Raw genomic sequence first — 25,713 nt, 5'->3', positions numbered from 1 at the left:
ATTTAGTCCATCTTGGAAATGGTAGACCAATAGGCATTCCAGCCCAGCCAGGCTGCAGAACTCCCGAATGTATTCGTTGGCTTCCCTGCCTTATGGCATGCTCCCAGATTCTGCTTGGCGGACCCAGACAGCGTCTCCAAACCTGGCTCAAATTTCATCCAGCATTCTCCAGCTCAGGTGCTTCTTTATCATGGAGGTACATCACCCACTTTGCCATCTCATCCTCTGGGTTCAAAGTGATGGCATTCACACGGGCGGCTTTGGGCGGATACATAGCCTCTTACTGCTCCAGATGATTTCCTGCCTGGTTCAGGAAGTAGGCCAGTTTCTCTGGCTGCCCATTAAACATGGCTTTTAGAGGTGGGGACTCCCGATCATCCCAACTAGCACATAGCCTGGTGGCAGCCCTTCCCCCTGGGGTGCTGCTTGAGTCTGGGCTCCTGCTGCTGCAAGAATTCCCTGGGCTTGCCCTGCAGCCATGAGGGGAATGGCAGCCCCTGCTGGGAGAGCCCCAGCTCCTTGGACAATACTCCCCAGTCTTACTCTTTGGAGTGGAGAAGGGGAGGGGTTTATCAATGCTTGACACACACCATGCCGTGCTCCCAGGACTGATGGATTCATTGACTCTGCTCCCCGCATCTCCATTCCAACAAATTTCTCTCATAGTTGCTCCACAGATGGGCTATGGCATGCTATCAAGAATTTGGAGTATAAGGAAAGGAGGAGGACAAAAAGGAGAAAATATGGTTTGGTATTTTTTATATTTTTCATAAGTAATTTGAAATAGAAATTTAAGAAATTTCTAGTATTGAAGAGGTGAGAAGTAGGCATAAGCTTATTCTGGGAAAAGCTAGTGGAGAGAAAGTCATTTTACTTTGTTAAAGTATGTCCAAGCAATAGAGTGATACTTCCCTTTAAATACAGTGTTATTTTAATTATGTTTTCATTTCCTTCCTTTCTTTGGGGATTCCAGTGAAATTAAACAGAAGCTTGATGAAGAGGGTAACAAGTGCAGCATCCTTTCCAAGCATGAGAGATTTAATGAGCATTGTTGCATGTGTTGCTGCTCCCCATTTACTTTTCTCATCAATACTAAACGACAGTGCCAAGACTGCAAATACAATATCTGCAAGAACTGTAGCTCTTATCAGAAGAAAGAGAATGTGTGGCTCTGCAACATGTGTCAGCAAGCTAGGTGAGTTTTTATTGTCACATGACTTAAGCTGATGCCTTCTGACTTCTTTTTTTCCACTATTAATTCATTAAATTGAATGTTACAGGAAAACATGCATTCAGTATTCCAGAAATTTCTTATGGTGCTGTTGGTCATTGATTCTTTGGAAAATCATATAAATTCTTTGGAAGATTTTGATTTCTTCATGAAGGAAATTGTTTATTTAATTGTGTTTTATGTTCAAGATGGTTTGATGAGATGATAACTCAGTGCCTCGAAAGACTTGAACATTGGGCACTATCTAACAAAATGAAATTCAATGGTGAAAAAAGTAAGGTTCTACATTTAGGCAAGGAAAGCAAAATGCACAGGTACAGTATTTGTGGTACCTTGCTCAATAGTAGTAACTGTGAGAGAGATCTTGGAGTTTAGTGGACAATCATTTAAATATGAGCCAGCAGTGTGCTGCAGCTGCCAAAAAAGCCAACAGAGTTCTAGGCTGCATAAACGAGGATAGAATCAAGATCACGTGAAGTATTAATACCACTTTATAATGCCTTGGTAAGGCCACACTTGGGATACTGCATCCAGTTTTGGTCACCATGATGTGGCAACAAAGATGATTAGGGGACTGAAGGCTAAAACATGAAGAATGGCTGTAGGAACTGGGTGTGTCTAGTATAATGAAAAGAAGGACATGGGATGACTTGATAGCAGTGTTCCAATATCTCAGGGGTTGCTACAAAGAAGAGGAAGTCAAGCTATTCTCCAAAGCACCCGAGGGCAGGACATGAAGCAATGGATGGAAACTAATCAAGGAGAGAAGCAACCTAGAACTAAGAAGAAATTTCCTGACAGTTAGAACAATTAATCAGTGGATTTGCCTCCAGAAGTTGTGAATGCACCAACAATGGAAGTTTTAAAGACGAGTGTCACAGCTTCTTCACTTTATAACCAAGAAAGAAACTACTCAACTCCATTTTGCAGAATTAAGAGTACTTTTACTGATTATAAGTAATTAGAAGCTAAGCAAAGCTGGATCTGAGCAAAAGGCGCGAAAGAATTAGATATCAGTACATGATTCATTCCCCTCTCCTTGGTACCCCAGTCCATAGTCCAATCATATATCTTGACAGCTTTCAGGTAGGAGACAACTTCTAAAATCATCATCAGGTTGGTATGCCAGACAGCTGGCCTTCCTGCCCTCTGGCTGCTAGGTTGGGGTCTGACTTATTCAGTTTTGGAACCCCTTCTTCCCTTTCAGGGGGCATAGCAGACCGGATGCGTAACCACCCTTTCCTCCAATTTATGTGTGGGTTCCACTTACGTAGCCAGGGCAATCCCAATATAAGGGGTCGGTCCATTCCTGGGCCTACAATAAAACTTATTGTCTCTTGGTGGGTTCCCATCCACATCTCAATCGGCTCAGTAACAAAGTGAGCAGGGCTCCCTCCCTTCAATAGAGCCATCCAATTGGCAAAATGCAATTGGGATTTTCAAAGTTTTTAGCTTCAATCCCAATTTCTCTACTATTTCCGGGCTCATAATGCATCATGTACAACCGGAATCTAAAAGAGCTAGAATTTTCTCTCGTGCACCAGAAGAGGGCACTCTAAGCTCAACTGGAATAGTCATGGGCCCCGAATGGGAACTTACCCATCGGTCATCATCAGAGTCACTTCCTTCCGAAGAGCTGGGGGTTTCCTCTCCTCCTTCCACAGGGTTGAAATACTGAGAAGTTTCCTCCCCTTGCAGGGTAGGTTCTTTCCTCTTGCTGGGAGGTTTTTCCAGCCTCTTCTCTTTCCGAGGGGGTTGGGGTTTTTGGTTCATCTTGACCTGGCAATTCACAGCACGATGCCCCTCCTTCCCACAGCAGAAACACACGAAGGGTTTGGGCTTACTTGCAAATCCACCTTTCCCTCCTTTCGGGACTCCTGGGGGGGGGGTTGGCAGGGGGGATTCTTTGCCCTCACCTTCCCCTTGGTACTTCAGCCTGGCCAGGTCAATTTCAACATCAGCGGCTGCTTCATACCAGGGCTGCAATCTACGGGGAGGTGTCCTGTTCACTCGATGCTGGTAAATCTCTTTGTTTAACCCATCAGTGAAATGGTCCAGCAATGCTTCTTCAGACCACCCCCTCATAAAAACTGACAGCTCCCGAAATTCTTGTACATAATCAGCTACTGGCCGTTTCCCCTGGGTAAGAGTTGTAAACTTAATTCTGGCTCTTCGCTCTATGAGGGGATCATCAAAGCGTTTCCTCAAAGCGGCCATAAACCCATTAAAGTCTCTCAAAAGCAGGGAATCAGCGTTGTGCAATCCCACCATCCAATCTGCCGCTTTTTTTCCAAAGCCATCAATATAACCCTTACCTTGGCTTCATCGGAACCCAATTCATCGCCATACATTTGCATGTAGTTCCATGCTTAAACAAGGAAGAGACCTAGCTCTTTTGGTTCTCTGTATTTTACACTTAAAGGAGGAACCTTAGCCATTTGGCGTCTGCAACCCCCCCCCTTCTTGGAATGTTTCTAGCGCAGAGGTTGGGGTCGGCGTTGGGTCATCTTGTTCAACTCCCCTTTGGCCCCTCCAGTCTCTCTCGGGTCAGGCAAGATATATTTTTTCTCTGTCTCTACCTCAATTTCTCTCTCCATTTCACTCTCACGAGTCTGGCATCTCTCGCATGCTCCTTCGAAAAGTTTCATGGCTTGGGACATCATAAGATTTTCCTCCTCAGGATCTCTCCAGTCAGCCGCTGGTTTTCTGGGCCTTCTCATAGTAATCCCAGTCAAAGGTTCTTCAGGATCCTCTTTCCGTCGCATTCCCCAAGTCCACCTGGGTCGAACAGATCATTCTTCCAACTGCAGGCCAGCCATCCGCTCCGTCTCCTAAGGGCCTGCAACTGCTCCCATATCTTCTTGATCACTGCCTTGTTGGGACATTCTTCAGGTTTTGGGTGCACCCCCCCTCGGAAGATGTCAGCTCCGGGATGGGTGTGAGGTGAGATCCAGCTTAATGTCACGGCTCCTTCACTTAATAACCAAGAAAGAAACCACTCAATTCCATTTTGCAAAATTAAGAGTATTTTTACTGATTATAAGTAATTAGAAGCTAAGCAAAGCTGGATCTGAGCAAAAGGCGTGAAAGCATTAGATATCAATACATGATTCATTCCCCTCCCTTGGTACCCCAGTCCGCAGTCCAATCATATATCTCCACAGCTGTCAGGTGGGAGACAACTTCAAAAATCATCATCAGGTTGGTATGCTGGACAGTTGGCCTTGGCGGAAAACTCCCCTCCATCCACATGCACAAACGAATGGTGAGAACAACTCCCAATTAACAGTCCTGCTGCACAGATTATTTCCCTCACCCAAATACCATGCCCTCCCCCGCCCCCGTTTCAATGGCAGCCAAAAAGCAAGCAGCAAAACAGAGGCTGGCAAAGAGGTTGGATAACTATTTGTCTGAAATGGTATAGGGTTTCCTGTCTAAGCAGTGGGTTGGACTAGAAGATTCCAAGGTCCCTTCCAACTTTGTTATTGTATATTTTATATTCAGTGTCATGGTTTTAGGAAATCAAAGTTTACTCCATAAGAGAGAGAGAGTTGGCAACAATTATCAAGCACCAAAACATAAAGAATATAGGGAAAAGTAAATTGTCAGAATTTTCTGCTCTGTATTGTCTACATTACAAACAATATACAATAGTAGTATAACTGGAGCTGGCTAACACCATTTCACAGGAGCTGGTTTTTAAGTTTTTTTTTTTTTAAAGTGAGTTAATTGACAGAATTGAGCCCCTAGAGTGGGGCTTAGAGTGCCAGTCTTTGTGGTGAAATGTTGAAGCAACAGTAGAGCTGGCAAAGCTTGTTTCCTTGTTGAAAGAGAAAATGAAGGGGTTTAAGGAGGAGTTTCAGAATCACAACATAGCAGGAAATATGTGAGGTTCTTGAAGTTTTCTACACAAGTAAAGCGAACAAGTAACGAGAATAGAAAAAAACCTCTAGCAGAATGGAAACATATGGTAGCGTGTAACCCAGAGAACCAAGTGGATTAAGGGATGTTCATTCCCAGTGAAGCTCATTAATCAGTATCATCTTTCCTACTAAAAAAATTATCCACAGCCCTTTGATTGTTAAAATAATACTGTGAAAGAATTTGAATTTTCATAGGGTGAAGTAGCCCAAAAGCATGTTATGGTGCTGAGTACCCTACTGAGAGGAACCAAGGCAACTGTTTGCAGATGAGTTATATCATTGTGAGAAGTGTATTATCTTTCAAATGCCTATATCCATAATGTAATCCCGAGTATTCAAATTTACTAACAATTGTATTTTCTTATTTTATGTGAGTATGAATTATAAGTCCAGAAGAAACTTTTGAAAAAAATTCTGGGAGATAATGTACGTAAAAAGTTTTTTGTATAAATTATTGTAATTATTAGACATGGCAAAAGAATAAAAAATGGAGTATTGGAATCTATAACTGGCTACATAGATTGTGTCTCTGAGATTTACATTATGCAATAATGGATAATCCTCCTTTCACAATGGAAACCTGGGAACAAATGAGTTGATTGATAAATGGGAAAGAAGAATTTGGCAGGTATCTCACCAATCTCAACAATATAGTGCTAAATTTATCAGCCCTCTGAGGTAGACTACATCAGAAAACAGATGTTACAGGACTTGATATAACTATATTGCTATAAGATAATATCTGGATCTTGAAAGCCTGACAGTCTCTATTTTTCCTTTTATTACAAAGAGAATGAGGGCAGAACAATCTGAAAATTTGTTCTCCTTCCTTTCAGACTAGGTAGGCATTTAGATGATAAATGCCGCAATCCTTCCATGTTATATCCATATTCTTCTGTGTATTCTGCTCTTTTTACACAACAGAGAAATGGTCATTCAAAGGAAGAAAATACTCTCCTTTTTTTAGTTGACAGGCACTTGAGATTACCAGAAAGATCATCAAATTGAATCCAGTTACTTTGATAATTTTATTTACAGATTCATATTCAGTTACCTATACAGTATATGTATATATGTGTATTTTTACATTCTAAGCAATTTCTATTTCTTTTTTTTTCTTATCCTGGGATTTCAAACTCTGAATCACACCTGGTCTGCAATTTCAAAAGGGAAATGCAGTATCATGTGAGTTTGGATATGTTTTGGAAGTAGATCCTCTCATATAGGGTAGAAAAGAAAAGTTACAAGTAAGGGTGTGGAACAACTGTCAGAATAAAGTGCAATATAGTGGGGCCTGGGGCCTATCAGTGAAGGAGTGGATTTCAGCAAGCTATCAACAGAAGAACTGAAAGTGGAGTCTGACAGCTTCTCCATTCCAGCAGAGATGTTGACAGCTTATGGACAGCCATCAACTGGTAAACCATATTCCTTATCTCTATTCCAGCACAGCCTGAAAGACTGCATAGCAGTAGAAGCCAACTAACTTCAAGATGACTAAATGATGGTTAAAGATTTAGTTGTAGCTCAGATGAAAAAGGAAAAAAAACTATTTATAGGACTTTTTAGGAGTTAGATAGGGACATTAGTATAAGTATAATATTTAGCAATGTTAAGTAAAGTGTGTGGTGGCTCTTGAGGCTAGGATGCTAGGCTGACAATTGGCAGGCACACACTCAACACCCAGTTGCTGCCATGGGATAGGGTGAGCTCCTGTCACACATTCCAATTGCTGGTGACCTAGCACTTGAAAGCAGGTGACTTAGTTAGAGAGATGGGTACTACTTCAATGGGCAATTTAACAAGGACCTGAAGCAAGCCCCCAATTGGTTGCCCTACAAGCAACAGTGATGTCACCATTTAATCCTTTCAATCCAGAAGCACTTCAATACTCCCAACATGATTGGAATAATAATTATCATATGTTTATATAATAAAAGGCTTTTCTAAAAATACAGGGGAGATAAGCATATTATTCTTGTTGCTTTTAATATTATTTCCAAAAGCCCTCCACAGTACTTTAATAAATGTGAGTTAAATATGTCAAAATTCTTGAATTGCTACTTAAATTGAAGTGGATTGGTTTAAATGTGTGGTGTTTGTACTGTCCATACAAAATCTGACTTTTTACTGCTACATGAAGGAAACATGAAGGATAATTACTATAAAGTAAAACTATCTCTTCATCCTAGATAAGTCACATTTCTTTTCTTTTTTTTTGCTTGTGATTGTATTTTTCTCCCCTTAGTTGCAAGCATACAACTATTTATCCGATGGCTTCCTGGATTTTTAGCATGACAATTTTGATCTTTGTTGTCCATGTTTTCTCAAGCATGAGGCTTGTTTGTCTTTGTATCTGAGATTCCATTCTATTCCAGGTGGCAGCAATAGTTATCTTCAATGGAAAATACTTAAACAAGGGTTCAGAAGCCCATTAAATTTCAAATATTTTAATAAGTGGTGTAATAATATCCAACTTCACATCTGGAAGAAAGAAAATACTATAGTCCAGTAGGCTAACAATGATGTCATAACCAGTCACCCTCCTCAGGAATGGTATATAACAAATTAAAATTAGGTTAGTTAAATAAAATATAGATAAAAACCAATAGTAATTCAAAAGTAAATGACTGTAGAAGTCTCTCTAAATTTATGCATTTTCTCTATATGATTTCTGCATTTTTTGAATCTTTCTGCCCTCCATTTTAGCCTGACTTCATAAAATCCATTTGTCAATACTAATAGACATACTGATATATTACATCATATATAATCTCTTAAAAAATCAAAATATTTATTTTAGAAATAATTTAATAATTGAATTTAATTGAAAAGATACTTTTATGTAAACAATCTGTTTTGGGATTAGGGCTTTGAATATGTAATAGTGATGCATTTACACCAGAAAAAGGCAAAAAGCTATTGCCACTTTTTTGCTTTTAACATGAGTAGTGTTTTTTAAAGTTGGAAAGAAATCTTCTCATGTGGGAAAGTAGAAGAAAAAAAACTTGCAAGGGACAGAATGGAGCAACTGTCAGGATAAAGTGCAATATAGAGGGTGTTTATAGAGAGAGAATTACCACAGATTGAGATCTTAAATAGAAGGAAATACTTTCACCTAGAGTTTTTTGAAATAAAAGGTTTTTTAAAAAATCAAAGTGCATAACAATATTATGTTTGCACGATATATTATCTATGTAGATGAACATTAAATATTCTAAAATTAGAAGATTGTCTCCTATTCTTTCTGAGTGGATGATTTATTGTGTAAATTATTGCTTTGAGGATAGGTGGTTCTTCTTTCCTTCAAATGTCATATGCAGAACAGAGGTAGTATTCAGCTGGTTCACACTGGTTTGCGTGAACCGGTCGGGGAAATTTGACCTGGGCAGCCAAACCTATAGCAATTTCTGGCTGCCCCTGCCCCCGCTTAGACGCCCAGTCCCCACTCGCCCCACCCACCCAGTCGCTGCTCACTAGCCCTGCCCGGCCAGGTCACTCCTCACTTCACCTGTATGCAGTGGTGGGTTTCAATTTTTTTTAGAACCTCTTCTGTAGGTGTGGCCTGCTTTGTGGGAGTGGCTTGCCGGCCATATGACCAGGTGGGAGTGACTTGCCAGCCATGTGATCGAGTAGGAGTGGTTTGGCAGTCATGTGACTGGGTGGGCATGGCCAACTTGTAAAATGTGATGAAACTCACTTAACAATGCTCTTGCTTAACAACCAAAATGTTGGCTCAGAAATTCTGGCATTTGAAGCATGCAAGTCTTAAAGCTGTCAAGTTACAAGACCCTTGTGCCCCTAACCCTTTAGAAAAAAAACCCAGGGGTGTTCAAACTTGACAGCTTTAAGACTTGTGGACTTCAACTCCCAGAATTCCTCCTCCACTCATGCTGGCTCAGGAACTCTGGCATTGAAGCACGCAAGTCTTAAAGCTGTCAAGTTACAAGCCCCTTGCACCCTTAACCCTTTAGAAAAAAACCCCAGGGGTGTTCAAACTTGACAGCTTTAAGATTTGTGGACTTCAACTCCCAGAATTACTCCTTTCGCTCTTCATCTTGATGTTGTGTGGACGGGCAGGGGGAGGGAGCTGGAACCGGTTCTAAACAGCAATGTAGATTTATGGAACCTCTTCTATAGAAGAGGTTAGAACTGGCAGGAACCCACCCCTGCCTGTATGGGTTTTCACTTGCTCACAATCTCTGCTCTGCAGCTTGCCTGCCTAAAGTGCTGCGCTCCAACTGAGCAGCCCTGATCTGCCTGTCAGGTAAGCCTGCAAGCTAGCTGCCCCTCACCCCCAGCCTATCTTCAAGGTGGCCCATGGCCCTGCCATGCTTGCCTGCCTTCCACATGGCCTTCCCAGTATCCCCATGGCCAGCTTGTGAAGGCAAGCAATTGGGCCTGTCCATTGGGATCGCCCAGAAGGCCGTGTGGAAGGCAGACAAGTATGTCGGGGCCGCCAGGCCATGGGGAATGAAGCTAGCAGCCTACTCCCTTCTCCACAGCCCTTCCATGCTTGCCTACCTTTGACATGGCCTTCCCGATTTCCCCATTGCCAGCTTGTGAAGGCAAGCAAGCGGGTCTGTCTATGGGGATCGCCTGGAAGGCCACATGGAAGGTAGGCAAGCATGTTGGGGCCACCAGGCCGCAGGGGAGGGAGCTAGCAGCCTGCACCTTTGCCCATAGCCCTTCCATGCTTGCCTGCCTTCCACGTGGCCTTCCCAGCAGTCCCCCACACCTGCTTGCCTTCCGAGGTCAGGTCATGCATCTTACCTGTGAAGGTGACACGCTGCTTCCGGCCCTGCCAGTGGGTAGGCAGGTGATCCTTGGGGAAGATGCAGCTACTATGCTGGGGCTGAGAAGGGCAGCAGTGGTGGTGCTCTGGGAGGGAGGGGGATTTCCCGGGGCTGCTGCACACATGCAGCAGCCCCAGGATATCTGCCCACCCTCCTGGAGTACTGCTGCTGCTCGCTTTCCTCCTGCTGCTGCTGCGCTGGGGCCAAGAGGGGTGTCAGTGCTTGATTTCTTCCTTCTGCCACTGTACTTGGACTGAGAGGGTTGGCGGTGCTCCAGGAGGTCAGGCCCTCCCGGAGCACCGCCACAGCCCTAGGTCTCACCTTTTCCCTGCCCCTGCCCTGGACCTCTCCTTCCGCCACCACTGCCATGGCTGGACCTTGCCATCAGGATCAGTATGGGTAAGTTCTTGTTTGGCTCCCTGGGAAGGGCTCCAACATGGAGGGCTGGGACATATGTCAGCCTCTGTTTCACTATTTGCTTTCGGCTGCCACTGAAATGGAGAGGTGGGGCTAGTATTTCGGAGGGGAAGTTTAAGTACAGGAGCGATTGTAAAAAGGGAGTTTTGGTCTCACCGTCTACTGTGCATGGACGGTTGGCCTTGGTGTCGGTCAAGGCCAACTGTGCTGCATACCAACCTGATGATGCTCCTTGAAGATGGAACTCAAATGACACCTAAGGGATTTGCAGATTAGACAGTGGGATATGGGTTACCAGGGGGAGGGGGTTTGGTCAAATATTGATATGTATGCTTTCGTGTGCTTTTGCCTCAGATCTTGCTTTGCTTAGCTGCTATCTTTTCATAACCAGTAAAAGTACTCTTAATTCTGCAAAATGGAGTTAAGTGGTTTCTTTCTTGGATGCTGAGGGAGGCCGGCTTGACATTAAGCAAGATCTCATTTTCGCACTCATCCCGGAGCTAACACCTTCTGAGGGGAGTGTAAATAACCAAAACCTTCAAAGGAATGTCTTACCCAGGCAGCGACCAGGAGGACGACATGGGGGTGGCCACATCCTTGTGTCCCTTGGAGATGGAGCGGATGGCAGATCTGAATTTGGAGGAACAATCCGTCATTGGGAGTGGGACAGAAGTATGACCCTGAGGAAATTCCAGCTGGAGTTACCACAAGGTAACATTGGTGGCCAGCAGCTCCTTGGCAGGACGCTGATGTGGAGAACCTTATGATGTCCCAGGCTATGATACTCTTTCAAGTGGCTTGGGAGAGGTGACATTTATGGGTTCTACCACAAAACCGTGGACGACAAAATCGCGGTCGACGAAAGCGCGTATGTGACGTCATCACAGCGCGACGAAAAAGATCGAAAAAGATCGAAAAATGTAAAAATAAAGCTAAAACTTTCCCCTAACCGCCCCAAACCTAACCCTAAACCTAACCCTAAACCTAACCCTTAACCTAACCCTTAACCTAACCCTAAACCTAACCCTAAACCTAACCCTTAACGTAACGAAAAACCTAACGCTAACCCTTAACCTAACGCTAATAGCAGTAGACTTATAGCAATAGCAGTAGACTTATATACCGCTTCATAGGGCTTTCAGCCCTCTCTAAGCGGTTTACAGAGTCAGCATATTGCCCCCAACAATCCGGGTCCTCATTTTACCCACCTCGGAAGGATGGAAGGCTGAGTCAACCCTGAGCCGGTGAGATTTGAACCGCTGAACTGCTGATCTAGCAGTAGCCTGCAGTGCTGCATTTAACCACTGCGCCACCTCGGCTAAACGTAACGCTAACGCTCTAACCCTAACCCTAACCCTTAACCTAACCCTAACCCTTACCTTTATGTGAATTGGCTTGCTGTAATTTAATTTTTATTTCAATTTTTCGATCTTTTTCGTCGCGTTGTGATGACGTCACATACGCGATTTCGTCGACCGCGCTTTTGTGGAACGCGCTTTTGACGGGTCACCCATTTATGCGACAGCGGTCCCGAAAGAGAAGCTGATCTCCCAGACCTAGAGGAGAGAATTGCAGAAGCCCTGTTCTGCCCAAGGGGGGTCATGGGGGCAGACAGTGGAGCTCATCAGGATGGGGAAGCCTCGGCAGTGGCAGCAACAGCCATGAGAGCCCTTCCAAGAGGAGGAGGGCCCCTCGCAAGCGCCAGATGGCAAAAGTTCCTCCGCTTGGTGTGAAATTTGGAGGTGACCCAAAGGAACTAGGATTTTTCCTGGTCCAAGTCTGGAATTTCATGCAACAGTTCGGAGATGATCTCCCCACAGAAGAAGCCAAGGTAAGAGTTGTTACCATGACGCTGGAGAACAAGGCAGCAGCATGGATGGTTGCCCTGCATAATGATGACTCCCCCCTGCTGAGAGACTATGATAGGTTTATGGCTGCCCTGAGGAAATGCTTTGATGACCCACTTATGGAGCGGGAGGCCAGAACCAGAATGAAAACCCTTACCCAGGGGAAGAACCCAATGGCTGATTACATACAAGAGTTTCGTGAATTGTCTGTTTATATGTGGGCATGGTTGGAAGAAGCTTTAATGGACAGTTTTATGGATGGCTTAAACAAAGATATATACCAAAACTGTGTAAACAGGGGAGGGGGGACGTAACTTGCAATGCTGGTGCGAATTGGCAGCAGATGTGGAGATCAATCTAGCCAGAGACAAGTACCGTGAAGACAGTGAGAAAGAGAAAGCTACCCCTCCCAGCCTCCCTAAAGGAACTCCGAAAGGAGGTAAAAGTTGGTCTACAAGCAAGCCCCGGTTTACCATCTGCTTCCATTGCGGAAAGGAGGGGCACTGGGCAGCAAATTGCTGCTCCAAAATTGGCCCAAAGCCCTCTGCTGGGGCGGGGGGAGAGGAAGCCAGACAAACAACCTGGGAAGAGAAGGGACACCGCCATGAAAGGGGTGGAATCTGTTGTGCAATTCCCTCCCATCCCAAGCGAAGAACCATCCTCATCCGGGGAAAGTGAAACCGAATCCGATGACGACCATCTGGTAAGTTTCCGATCAGCCCCCATGACCATCCCAGTAGAACTTAAAGTGCCCTCTATTGGCACCCATGCAAAAATGCTGGCCCTTTTAGACTCGGGATGCACACGTTGCATTTTAGCCCGGAAGTGGCGGAAAAAATGGGCTTGAAATTGAGAACTTTGAAAGTTCCCATTGCTTTTTGCCACCTAGATGGGTCTATAGCTGGGGATGCTGCTGCCCATTTTGTGACTGAACCTATAGACCTATAGAACCTATAGACATGTGGACGGGAGATCACCAAGAAACATTAAGTTTCATTGTGGCACCGGGGATGGACCAGCCCCTCATACTGGGCTTACCCTGGTTATGTAAATGGAACCCACACATCGACTGGAAGAAAGGGTGGTTGTGCTCCGATCTGCTTAAACCCCCTGAGAAGGGAAAGTTTCCAATATTACCAACCCTGAACCTAACCTAGCAGCTGCGGTGCAGGAAAAAATTGAGGGGGAGGAGAAAATCCCAAAGGAATATTGGGACCTAAAGGACATTTTCAGTGAAAAGTCTTCTGATAAATTACCCCCTCACCGTGCGACGGATTGCAGCATTGAGATCCTCCCAGGAGTAAAACTTCCAAAACCCCAGATTTACTCAATGACCCCATGCTAAATGGAGGAATTATGGAAGTTTATTGACAAAAATTTGAAAAGGGAGTTTATTGAACCTGCTAGCCATGTGTGGCCACCCCAGTGTTGTTTAGAGAAATGAAAGATGGCTCCTTTCGTCTCTGTGTTAACTTCCATAATCTTGATAATGTGTGCATGGAAAATATATACCACTCCCTCTGATGAAGGATATGTTGGCCCAATTGGGTAAAGGGAAGATCTTCACAAAATAGGACCTAAGAGAGGCCTACTATAGAGTCAGAATCAAAGAGGGAGATGAATGGAAAACTGCTTTCAACTGCCCACTCGGGTGTTTTCAATTCAGAGTACTCCCATTTGGCCTACAGGAGGCGCCAGCTGTTCTCATGCAATTAATAAATGAAGTTTTACATGAACACCTGTACAAGGGCGTGATGGTCTACCTTGATGACATCCTTATCTACACGGAAACATGTGATGAACACGTGACTTTAGTACAATCAGTACTCAAGAAACTGGGCCATAGAACTTTATGCCAAATTGTCTAAATGTGAATTTCATCAAGAGAAAACTGATTACTTGGGCTACCACATCTCCCACAACGGCATCAGTGAAAGTCCAGGCTGTAACTGAGTGGGCACCTTCTCACACCCACAAACAATTACAAAGTTTTGGGGGATTTGCAAATTTTTATCGTCAATTTATCCCCTCTTTACAAATCTCCTAAAGTCAAAAGGGGAGGCCAAGCCTAGACCGGGTAAGCCTTTGAATTGGCCTATGGAGTGTCAAACCACTTTCGAGAAATTAAAGTGACTCTTTTCAGCTGAACCCGTTTTGAAACACCCAGATATGGAGGAACCATCTATCGTTCAAGCTGATGCCAGTGATGTGGCAGTGGGGGCAGTGTTACTTCAAATGAACGCTGATGGAAAATTGCAGCCATGCACTTACACCTCTCACAAACTGACAGAGACGGAGAGATGATGGGCTATATGGGAAAGTGAAGCTTTTGCGGTCAGATGGGCTTTGATGACCTGGCAACATTTCCTAGAAGGGGCGAAACATGCTTTTGAAGTATGGATTGATCATAAAAATTTGGAAGCATTGAAGACACTACGTAAGCTATCTCCTAAACAGATGCGTTAGGCGCAACATTTCAACCATTTCAACTTTGCCCTCAAGTACATTCTGGGGGGGGGGGATTCATGGCTGATGCTTTGTCTAGGCTTCCCCAGTACAACAGCTCTAAGCTGAGCGTAGTTCACCCAGTCATCTCAGCAAAAATTCTAGCTACCCCGGTGACTACTAGAAGCCAAGGCATTTCAAATTTAAAGGTCACGACGGACCTCATATGCAAACTAAAGGAAGGCCTTGAGTCCGATGACTGGTTCAAGGAACATTCAAACAAATGCATTATGAAGGATGGACTGACTTGAGTAGGGGCTAAATTATATGTTCCTTCTAACCTGAAAACTATTGTTCTTCAATGGGCCCATGATTCGAGAATGGCAGGCCATTTTGGATTTGAAAAGACTTTATATCTGGTTAAGAGACAATTGTGGTGGCCTTCATTGAAAAAAGACATTGAGTCCTACATAGCCAGTTGTCCCATTTGTGCTGCCTCAAAGCACCTACCGGGAAAACCCCAGGGCCTTTTCCAAGGTGTGGCCCGCCCTGAGGCCCCATGGAAGGAGATATTGATGGACTTCATTGGGGTTTTTTTTGGGGGGGGGAAGGTTTTTTATTTTTAAACAAACAAACAAAACATGAAACAAAACCTTCATCAATTACATATAGCATGTCTTTAGGTTACAAGCATTTGTGCATCACCATTTTCAATTGTATATAAGGTCACAGATTATCCATCAAGCATACATAGATACATTATTATCATTGTACATCATGTTGTTCAGTTATAATTGATATTCTTTCATTTTAAACATATATTCTAGAAACTAGATTCACACATATATACCAATATTCGATTGCATGCATTGCGGCTAGTGATTTCTTTTTTTTTAAATAATTTTTTTATTAGTTTTATTACAGAAAAAAACACAAAAAGAAAAGCATAATCTTTCATTACATCTTGTAGAAAGCGTATCCATTGGTTACAAGTACATTTTGTGCATTCTGTCCACAATCACATATATTCCATTCAGTTTAAATTATATATGTTAAAATTTTATATATTTTACTATCACCATACCACAATTTTCATTTAGTTGAGATTTCAAAAACACAGCCACCTGCTGGCATTTTTTTCCTCTTCCCCCAGTTCCACTCAATCTGCCATATCTTTATAGCTTTATAACATATTCTAAGAAAAAAAAGTCAATTAGTAGGACATCTAACATTTCCTCTCTCTAACATATCTTTATTATTATTATAGTGAACTAGGGGTTATTTACATTTTTCTCTCCTCTTCTCTCCACAAACGCAAAAAGCAACAGTCTCTAAACAACAATCTACTAATATGTGCTAACAAAATGACCATTTAAAATCTAAGACAATCTAAAGAGAAAAGGAAAAATGTTGACATTTCTAGTTAATAATCACCAAAGTATATATTAACCTTCCCTTTTGTTTTTATAGTTGAAAGACAGAAAAAAACAATTGTTTGCCATTTCTAATCCAGATTAAAGTTTCTAGTTGATAATCTCCAAGATATGCATTGACATTCCCTTTTATTATTGTAATTAGAGAAAGACAGAGTGTCGGCACCTCTTCATTGAATAATTAGGAAAGAAAACCTAATATCTAGGAAAGAAAACCTAGAAATCAAGTGTACTTTTACTAATTATAAATGATTAGAAGCGTAGCAAAGCGAAGACTGATTATTTAGGCGCGAAAGCGAGTGATATATAAAATAACCCATTCCCCACCCCTTGGCATCCCAGTTGCAGTCCAATCATAATTCTCCCAAGTGTCAGGTGTGAGATAACTTTGAAAGGCATCACCAAGATGGAATGTCGGTGCCGTTGGCCTTGGCGGGAACCTCCTCCACATGCGCAGTCCTACAGGCAGCAGAACTCCAGAATCTTCCTCCAGCACAATTAGTAAACCCCTCCCAAATACCATGCCCTCCCTCCCCGTTTCAATGGCAGCCGAAGCAGCAGCAGCAAAGCAGAGGCTGACACAGAGAAGAAAAGAAAAGAAAACAATTGTTTGCTATTTACGTCACATTACCTCTTATTCTAATCCAAATTATTTATAGCTTCATAACAAGGTCTGAAACACAAATTTATAGGCTTTATCATACCACCAAAACTCAGTTGCAATTTGTGGCCTGGTTATTTATCCTAATTAAGGTTATCCTTTCATTGTTAATATAATGATATATTATATGTTAGTGACTAAACATTCAATGATAATCAATAAGAGTCTGCAAAATACTAAAATCCCTACTTATTAACCATCAAAAATTAGCTAATTTTTATCATCAATTGGCATTATCAGCCAGTGTCTTTCCAGTAGCAAAATAATCCTTTCTCTCTCGCCAGCAGTCGTGTCATTTCTCTTATTAGAATCTTTTCAGAGTTTAACATTTCTCTCCGCACTCTGTAGCTTAAAGGATCTCTCATGTAGTTTTGTTGCTCTTTAATTGTTATTAACGTAGGCTTAGCTTTGGTTATCAAACTTGTTTCTGGATATATTTGTTTTCTTAGTTCCATCTTTTTCACTCTTTTTTTCCCTCCTGCATCTTGAAATTGAAAGAAAGGCTCCAAGTTGTCAAAAACACTTTTCCAGCTTCCCTTCTTTTCACCTTCGTTCGTATTTAGTCCATTGATGGATTCATCTGATATCTTATCTTTATTTTCTATGTTTCCATTCTCTTCTTTGATCTCTGGGGCTCCAACCCCCTCCTCTTTAACTGTAGCACCTCATAAACTGTCCCATTTCTTGTCAAATCTCTTAAGTCCTTCTGCAATATTTTGAAGTCTAGCCAGGATGTTTTGAATTATTAGATTTTCTTCCTTTGAATATTGATCCATTTTTCAAAATGCAAAGAAATATAAAGGAAAAAATAGGAAAAGGAATCTGCCACTCTAGCCTGTCAAAATTTTAGGAAATGTGTCTGTATTTATTTTGAATCTTAAACACCAGTTCTTTCAAAGTTTTTAAAATAGGAGGGTTTTTATTCTTGCTTGTCTTTTCCTTCAAGGTGGCGCAGTGGTTAAATGCAGCACTGCAGGCTACTGCTAGATCAGCAGGTCAGCGGTTCAAATCTCACTGGCTCAGGGTTGACTCAGCCTTCCATCCTTCCGAGGTGGGTAAAATGAGGACCCAGATTGTTGGGGGCAATATGCTGACTCTCTGTAAACCGCTTAGAGAGGCCTGAAAGGCCTATGAAGCGGTATATAAGTCTACTGCTATTGCTATATTGCTATATTCTCTTGCCAAAATATTTACCAGAAGCACTAACAAAAACAGGTTTCGTGCTTTAAGTTTTATCAGATATTATAAGCAAATTCCAAACCCTTCCATTGCAAGGTCAGTGAAACCAAGTGAAGCAGAACAAAGGATACATTGTATCCAAAACAGAAACAAAGTTCAGACTTTGGCTTCCAGGTGGCAGATTCAATAATTAGTCAATTGTGTTTTTTTTTGCTTTCCCTTAAATATCTTTCATATAGTTTTAATCAATAGAACGAAAAATTTGTTGAAGTAAGAGAAGTTTAATTTAGCTAACAAAAAAAATTAGGGTAGTAAAACGGAAAAAATTGAAAAAAAGATCAGTCCATAGACTACAAGCAGGGAGACAGGAACTGTTGCAATTACTTCAATCCACAAAACATCATTATTAACTAGAGCAGGAAATGTTCTAGTAGTAGTACAATAAGTGACAAAATCTCCGCTTTATTCTTACTTTGGGGACTAGTTGTTATTTTTTTTAAGAAAAAAAGTTTCTTAACACAGATCTTCTGAAAGTAAAAAAAGAAAAATTAACCTCACCAGATGGAATGCTTTTGCTTCGTCTCTTCCTTCAGGAGCTGTCTCCGACTATGCCAGCCTGTGGGCTGCCTGTTTGTCCTCAGTTGGACCTCTCTTGTAGAGGTATTCATGCAGCACTTCACTTATTAACTGTATGAACATTGCTGGGGCTCCCTACAGTCCAAAAGGCATCACTTTCAATTGGAAGCTCCCTAGGGGGGAGTTGAATGTTGTTTTCCACTCATCTCCTTCCCTGATCCATATTTCGTAGTATGCCTCTCGGAGGTGTAGTTTGGTGAAGACTTTTCCCTTGGCCAAGTGAGATAGCATGTCCTTCATGAGGGGGAGAAGGTACAGGTTGTGTATGCACACCACATTGATTCTTCTAAAGTCTACACACAGTCTCATAGTTCCGTCTTTTTTCTCTTTGAAGAGGACTGGCGCTGCGACCCGTGGCTTGGCTGGCTTGATGAACCCTTGTGCTAGGTTTTTGTCTGTGTATTTGCACATTTCTTGCATTTTCCAGGGCGTCATGGCATACAGTTTGGGTTTGGATAGTTTTGCTCTGGGGGTGATTTTGATGGCATAATCTGCCTCACGATGGGGGTGCAGAATGTTGCACTCAATCTCGCTGAATACTTCTGCAAGGTCCTGATATTCCCATGGGATCTCTTTGGTGGTCTGGGGTGTCATCAGATGTGGTTCCCAGATGTTCTGGTGTGCACTTTTGGAGGGTTCCCTGCTTGGGTCATGTTTCTGCTTGCTGGCGGAAAAAAGGTTGGGACCCCTTTTCTATCCTAAGTCTGCCTGAACCCCCTTGCCACCAGATGTTTGGTCCCCACTTGTCTAGCCAGGAGAGTCCTAGTATGACTGCATCTGTCATTTTGGGGGCCATTATGAATTTAATTACTTCCCAGTGATCCACTAGCTCTAGTCTCACTGGTTCGGTCAGGTGGGTGTCATAGGCTCCCCCCATTAAGGACCCATCAACCTGTTCGAACATGATTGGGTGAGCCAGACTTTTTGCTCTGATCCCTAGTTTCAGGGCTGTGGTCAGGTTGATCAAGCATCTAGTGCAGCCTGAGTCTATTAGGGCTTGAAAATCCACCTGACTTCCTGTCTTTGGGGCTGTGAGGCATATTGGAAAAAGGAAAGGGTGAATTGGCCCTCTCACCATTGGGTCGTTTTCAGCCTCGTTGTCACTGTCATAGGATTCTATCCATCCCAGTGTGGGTGGTCCATTTGTGATCCGGTTCCAGTCGTGCCCTGGGTAATGGCTCTTGCCTCGGCATCGGGGTTGGGATCATACACACGGATGCCATATTGCCCACCCCCAGCATCTGTAGCATTTCAGCAGACTTTGAGGGGGACTGGTCTCAGGGCCTGCTGTGTTGCTGTGGGTCCCCGTTGGCCAGGCATTTTCGATCGAGTTGACCTCTCTCTTTCTTGTCCAGTGGCTTTCTAATGTTATCATACAATCCGCTGTTGACCTTTACTGCTACTCGAAACCACTCAAAGAGTCTGTCTGGGATGTCACAGTAGGCAGTTACTTGGGCAATTTGCTGGTCCAGACTTGTTCTGAAAAAATACACTAACAGCTCTGGTAAAGGGAGTAGACTTCCAATGACTCTCCTAAATTTGCGGATGTGCTCTTTGATGGGAAGGCCCCTTTGCTTTAGGTCACTGAGCTCATCTTCCGCATACTGATCCTCCTCCACCTCCTCAAATCTGGCCTCTAGCAAAAGGGAGGAGCTGAAGTCACGATGACACGACATGCAATCTCAATGCTCTGAGATCGTAGTTGACACTTTTGCCTCTGGATGGTCCAAACGGACCTAAACTGTCCCGTAGAGACAGTGACCAGGAAGAATACATCTTGCCGATCACCGGGACATCGCAAAGTCTCTGATTGATCCAAGAGAAGTTCTTCAAACTGGTGACAAAAAATCCAGCCAAATGGCTGATGAAGTCAGGGTGGCTCCAAAATGGAAGGATATGGAAAGAGAAAGTGTTTTCAGCTGGTGAGAAATGTTTATTGTTTTAAAAGTGACTGCCTATAAAAAAAACTTAAAATTAATTTAAATTGGAAAACAGAAGAAATAAGTGGCGGAATTAAATTTGGACTGGTTTTGAACAGTGGGTTATCTTACTTTTTAAAAGCTATTTTGTACAGATGGAATTTATGCAAGCCTTTTAAAATGAATGGATTAAGTTTCCTTATTCCATTTTTTTTCTTTGAGTATTCTCTGTAATCTATGGACTAAAACTCTCCTCTTTCATTACTGTGGGTGTTTTTCTAACTCATTTAAGAATCTGACCTTTTTTAAAACTTGAAATACAAAAAGATACAAAAAGAAACAAAGAAATGGTAACATTGTAACATTGTAACATTGTAACGCTGCTACTCAGAGGCTAGAAGTTTGTGTATTGGAAACAAAATACTTTTTTCACTGATTATCTTGGCTTGGCACTTCAAGGACTCACAGCTTTTTTTATAAAAGAAAAAGAAGAAAAGCACACAGATGTTCCTTTGAAGTAGATTTTTAACCAGAGAAAGGTGAAATGTTATGATGCTTAATTCTGTTGAAACCTTCTAAGCTAGAGTAGCAGTGTTTGTCAGCTGGAAATCATGGCGCAATTTCAACACCAGAAAGAAGTTTTAAATCTGCAAAAGATACTTTCAGAAATACAGAAATTATCAAATACAAGTGAGAGGATAGAGAAGAAGTTGGATTACTTAGTACATCTAATAGTAAAATATGATGAAAAGTTGAAGATGTTCATCAAATGGAAAAAGTGGCAGTTAAAATCCAAAAAATTGAAGAGGAAAATGAATATAAAGAAATTAAAATTGCTGATATTTATGGTGATTGGTTTGTTTCTGAAAACAGAAAGAGTGGAATACTGAAAGAGGAATTAAATGGAGGGGAAACCTACCCCAGATGGGAAGATACAGAAGAGGAAAAAATAAAATAATTTATGGATTTAAAGAGAGAAATCTTATTAGCAATAGATTTGATAACACCACCGACAATCAAAGATAAGCATGAGAGATGCTTACACGAGAGATCTTATAAGCAAAGAGTTGCTAAGAAGAGTCCATACAAAGCTGATTAAGGAGATGATTAGAGGACTGATGCCACAAATGGCAGAAGATATGACACTGTTTTGTTACTGGAAAGATACAGGTTGATAGATGGAAGAGTATAATTTAAAACCAGCTAAACTTAGTGAAATTTAGTGATAATAGATATAGTTAAATAAATAATTGATAATGATAATAATGTATACAATGTGTAGTGTTATGATAAATAATAACTGGATATGAATATTGAATGATACCCATGAAAGGAAGATTAGAAACCCTTTTGGTTTATATATAAAGGATAATAATAATAATAATAATAATAATAATAATAATAATAATAATAATAATAATAAGAAGAAGAAGAAGAAGAAGAAGAAGAACCAGGAAACTAATGACAATGCACTACAGTTTACATCCACGTGGTGATACTGATAGACTGTACCTGCCCCGAAAATCAGGTGGCAGAGGATTATTACAAGTGAAGCAAACAGTTGAAGAAGAAAAACATGCACTGGCTGATTATTTAAAAGAAAGTCAAGAACGTCTATTAATCGAAGTAAAGAACAAAAATCTACTGAAGGCCCAACAGACGAAACAAGAATACAGAAAGATGTGATAAAATCAAGAATGGAGAGTTGGCAGAACAAAGCACTGCATGGCCAATTTCTGGAAAAAATAAAAGATAAAGTGGACAGTGAACAAACTTGGTTATGGTTAACAACAGGTACATTAAAGAAAGAAACAGAGTCACTAATCCTGGCTGCGCAAGAACAAGCTATCCGCACAAATGCCATTAAGGCCAAAATCGAAAAATCCTCTGATGATGCCAAATGCAGACTTTGCAAAGAAGCTGATGAAACTGTTGATCACATACTCAGCTGCTGTAAAAAAAATCGCGCAGACTGATTATAAATTGCGGCACAATTCAGTAGCACAAATGATCCATTGGAATTTGTGCAAAAATTATAATATTAAAACAGCAACAAACTGGTGGGAACATCAGCCTGAAAAAGTCACCGAAAATCAGATGGTCAAGATCTTGTGGGATTTCCGTATACAAACCGACAAAATACTGGCGCATAATACACCAGACATCACACTGGTTGAGAAAAATAAGGTCATAATCATAGACATCGCAATACCAGGTGATAGCAGGGTCGCCGAGAAGGAACATGAAAAAATTGCAAGATACCAGGACTTAAAAATCGAAATTCAACGACTATGGCACAAACCAGCAGTGATAATTCCAGTGGTAATTGGCACACTGGGTGCTATTCCAAAAGCACTGGAATTACATTTAAAACAGTTAAAAATTGACAAAATCACCATCAGTCAAATGCAAAAAGCCGCACTGCTTGGATCTGCACGCATATTACGAAAATACGTTACGACGTCCTAGGCCCCTGGGTGGGGCCCGACTAGTAACCAATGCCAAATCCGGCGAAACAACTGGCCGCTGTGATACAATTGTATAATAATAATAAAGAATTAAGTTAGATTCAGTTAAGTCTTGATTACTTAGGGGGGAAAATGATACGATGTAGGATATAGCCAAATAAAGGAGGAATAATGAATATGTATGTATGTATGCATGTATGTATGTGTGTGTGTGTGTGTGTGTGTGTATGTATATATATATATGTATGTGTATGTATATATATATATAGATAGATAGATAGATAGATAGATAGATAGATATAGATATAGATATAGATATAGATGATATAGATATAGATATATATGTCTGTGTGTGTGTGTGTGTGTGTGTGTGTGTATATATATATATATATATATAGATAGATAGATAGATAGATAGATATAGATATAGATATAGATATAGATATAGATATAGATAGATAGATAGATAGATAGATAGATAGATAGATAGTGTCACAACCCCTGGTATGCCCCAATTATGGGAGGAAGCTAACTGCTTCCATTCTCTGTCCATCGGCTCGTCACAAGAGACCATCCAGCCGTGAAGCCCAATATTTTACTGTTGCCTTTTGTTACAAATGTGTTGTATTTGTGCTGATAAATAAATAAAGGGAGACTAGTATAGATCTATTTCAAGCTATTTAGCTCTCATCAGCTAGCCACACCCTTACTGGGATTCGAACCTGTGCTGTATTACATCTTAGGCAGATGTTTTAACCATTAAGCCACAGGTCCTCCTCCTTATCAGCTTAAGCCAGGGAGGTAGGTATATATTTAGTGTCACAACCCCTGGTATGCCCCAATTATGGGAGGAAGCTAACTGCTTCCATTCTCTGTCCATCGGCTCGTCACAAGAGACCATCCAGACAGAATAGTAAATGAAATGCCAGTTATGTGGTTATGTATTAAATCTTGGTATATTTTACGATGAAGGAAGTTTAAACAACTATAGTCAAATGAAAATGGAGGTATGATGACGGTAACATGTATAAATATCTGAGTTAAAATACTTGAGTTAATATGAATTATGCTTGATGACTGTGGAAGAGATGCATGAAAGTCTTTTGTAACCAACTTTCTACAGTATGTAAAAAAGGAAGATTTTATGTGTTGTGTTTGTTTTGAAAATAAATAAAAAAAACTTTTTAAAAAAAATCTGGCCTCTTGCAGTTGTAGGAAGTCATCTACACCTTGCAGTTGGAGAGCTCTCCTCTTGTGGAGGGCTGCTAGCCATTCCCTTGCTTCTCCCTCAAGTCCCTCTGTGATAGTATTCACTATGGCTCTGGGGGATGAGTAGAGGTGTCCATAGCATTCCAGGTGGGTCTCAGCTGAGTCAAGGAATAGGGCTAACTGGTCTGAGTCCCCATCAAACTTTCCTTTGAACTGGAGCAGTTCAATCAGCAGTGCCCTTCCCATCTCCCGTCGGCCTCTATGCTTGCGTTTGATATGTCTGAAGATACTCCTCAGTTCTAGTTCAGAGGGAGGGAAGAGGTTGTCTGCCCTGGGCAGTCTGCCTGCTACATGGGAGAGCCACTGGCTTCATCTTCCTTTTCTGCACCCGCGTGAGCGATATCGGGTGTACTGAGATACACCCATGTTACACCTATCCTCCGCGAGCTGCACTGGCTTCCTATCGGTCTCCGAACACACTTCAAGGTGCTGGTTATCACCTTTAAAGCCCTACATGGCCTAGGACCCGGATATCTGCGAGACCGTCTTCTGCCACATACCTCCCAACAGCTGATAAGATCTCACAGGATGGGCCTTCTCCGGGTGCCGTCGACCGGACAATGTCAGCTGGTGGCTCCTCAGGGGAGGGCCTTCTCTGTAGCTGCTCCGACCCTATGGAACAACCTACCCCCAGAGATCTGGACCCTTCCCACTCTCTCGGCCTTCCGAAAAGCTACTAAAACCTGGCTATTCCAGCAGGCCTGGGGCTGTTGACCTCATGAATGAGGTCCAGCCCCGCCTAGATTGAGTACATGATGTTTTTCTTTTTTAATCTGCTTTTTCCCTATTTTTAATTTTTATCCTTTTTAGAGTTTGTATTCTGTAAGCCACCTGGACTCCTTCGGGATTGGGCGGCATATAAATTCATTAAATTTGAATTTGAATTTATGGAACTTCCCAGGGGCTCCATTTGGGGCTTTGAGACCCTGGCTTGATTCCCTTCCACTCTTCCCAGCTCGCTTAGGGCCTTTCCCTTTTTCTTGGCAGAGGGGTGGGGGCTCAGCTTTAGCTGTTTTAGGGGTTGCATACTCATCTCCTCTTGCTTCACCCATCTTGGCTTTGATGTCTGAGATCAGGCTGGCCTTTTGCCATGGTCTTCTGAGTTCCCTCTCAGCACCCCCAATATTTAAAAGCAAAGAAATGTCTGTCTGTAAAGTTTCCCAATGATGCCGTAATGAACACATAATAGCCAATGTTTCTTACACAGAAACTAATGATTTATTAACAGCTTCATTAGGCAAGATTTATTTGCAGACATTTCTTTCGCTTTGTCTATCGGCTTCTGTTCCTTTCCTCCTCTCACTCTGTGTCATAAATCATGTTGACCAATAAATCCACCCATCTCAAATCAGCTACTGTAATCTGAGATCCAGCTCCGCCAACGGTATGCATGGAATGTCAACATGGAAGTTGACACTTGCTTTCGTATCCATGGATCTATTAATAGAGGAAGGAAGAAATTGACACTGCTGTTCAAATATTCTAAAGCACA

General features: G+C 42.0%; 1 protein-coding gene across 4 annotated transcripts in view; it reads left to right on the top strand.

Annotated features, from left to right (window-relative positions):
- Positions 1–25,713, top strand: part of MYRIP (myosin VIIA and Rab interacting protein) — a 184,049-nt gene that overhangs the window by 81,303 nt on the left and 77,033 nt on the right. For all 4 annotated transcript variants that reach the window (XM_032237120.1, XM_032237122.1, XM_032237121.1 and 1 more), the window contains exon 3: positions 974–1,195. In XM_032237120.1, the coding sequence (XP_032093011.1) occupies positions 974–1,195 (222 nt within the window). The remainder of the gene's footprint in view (positions 1–973; positions 1,196–25,713) is intronic.

Source organism: Thamnophis elegans, chromosome Z (assembly GCF_009769535.1).
Source record: "Thamnophis elegans isolate rThaEle1 chromosome Z, rThaEle1.pri, whole genome shotgun sequence".
In the NCBI taxonomy this organism is placed as follows: domain Eukaryota; kingdom Metazoa; phylum Chordata; class Lepidosauria; order Squamata; family Colubridae; genus Thamnophis; species Thamnophis elegans.
The sequence above is the reverse complement of the archived record's forward strand: the minus strand, read 5'-3'. Positions and strand labels throughout refer to the sequence as shown.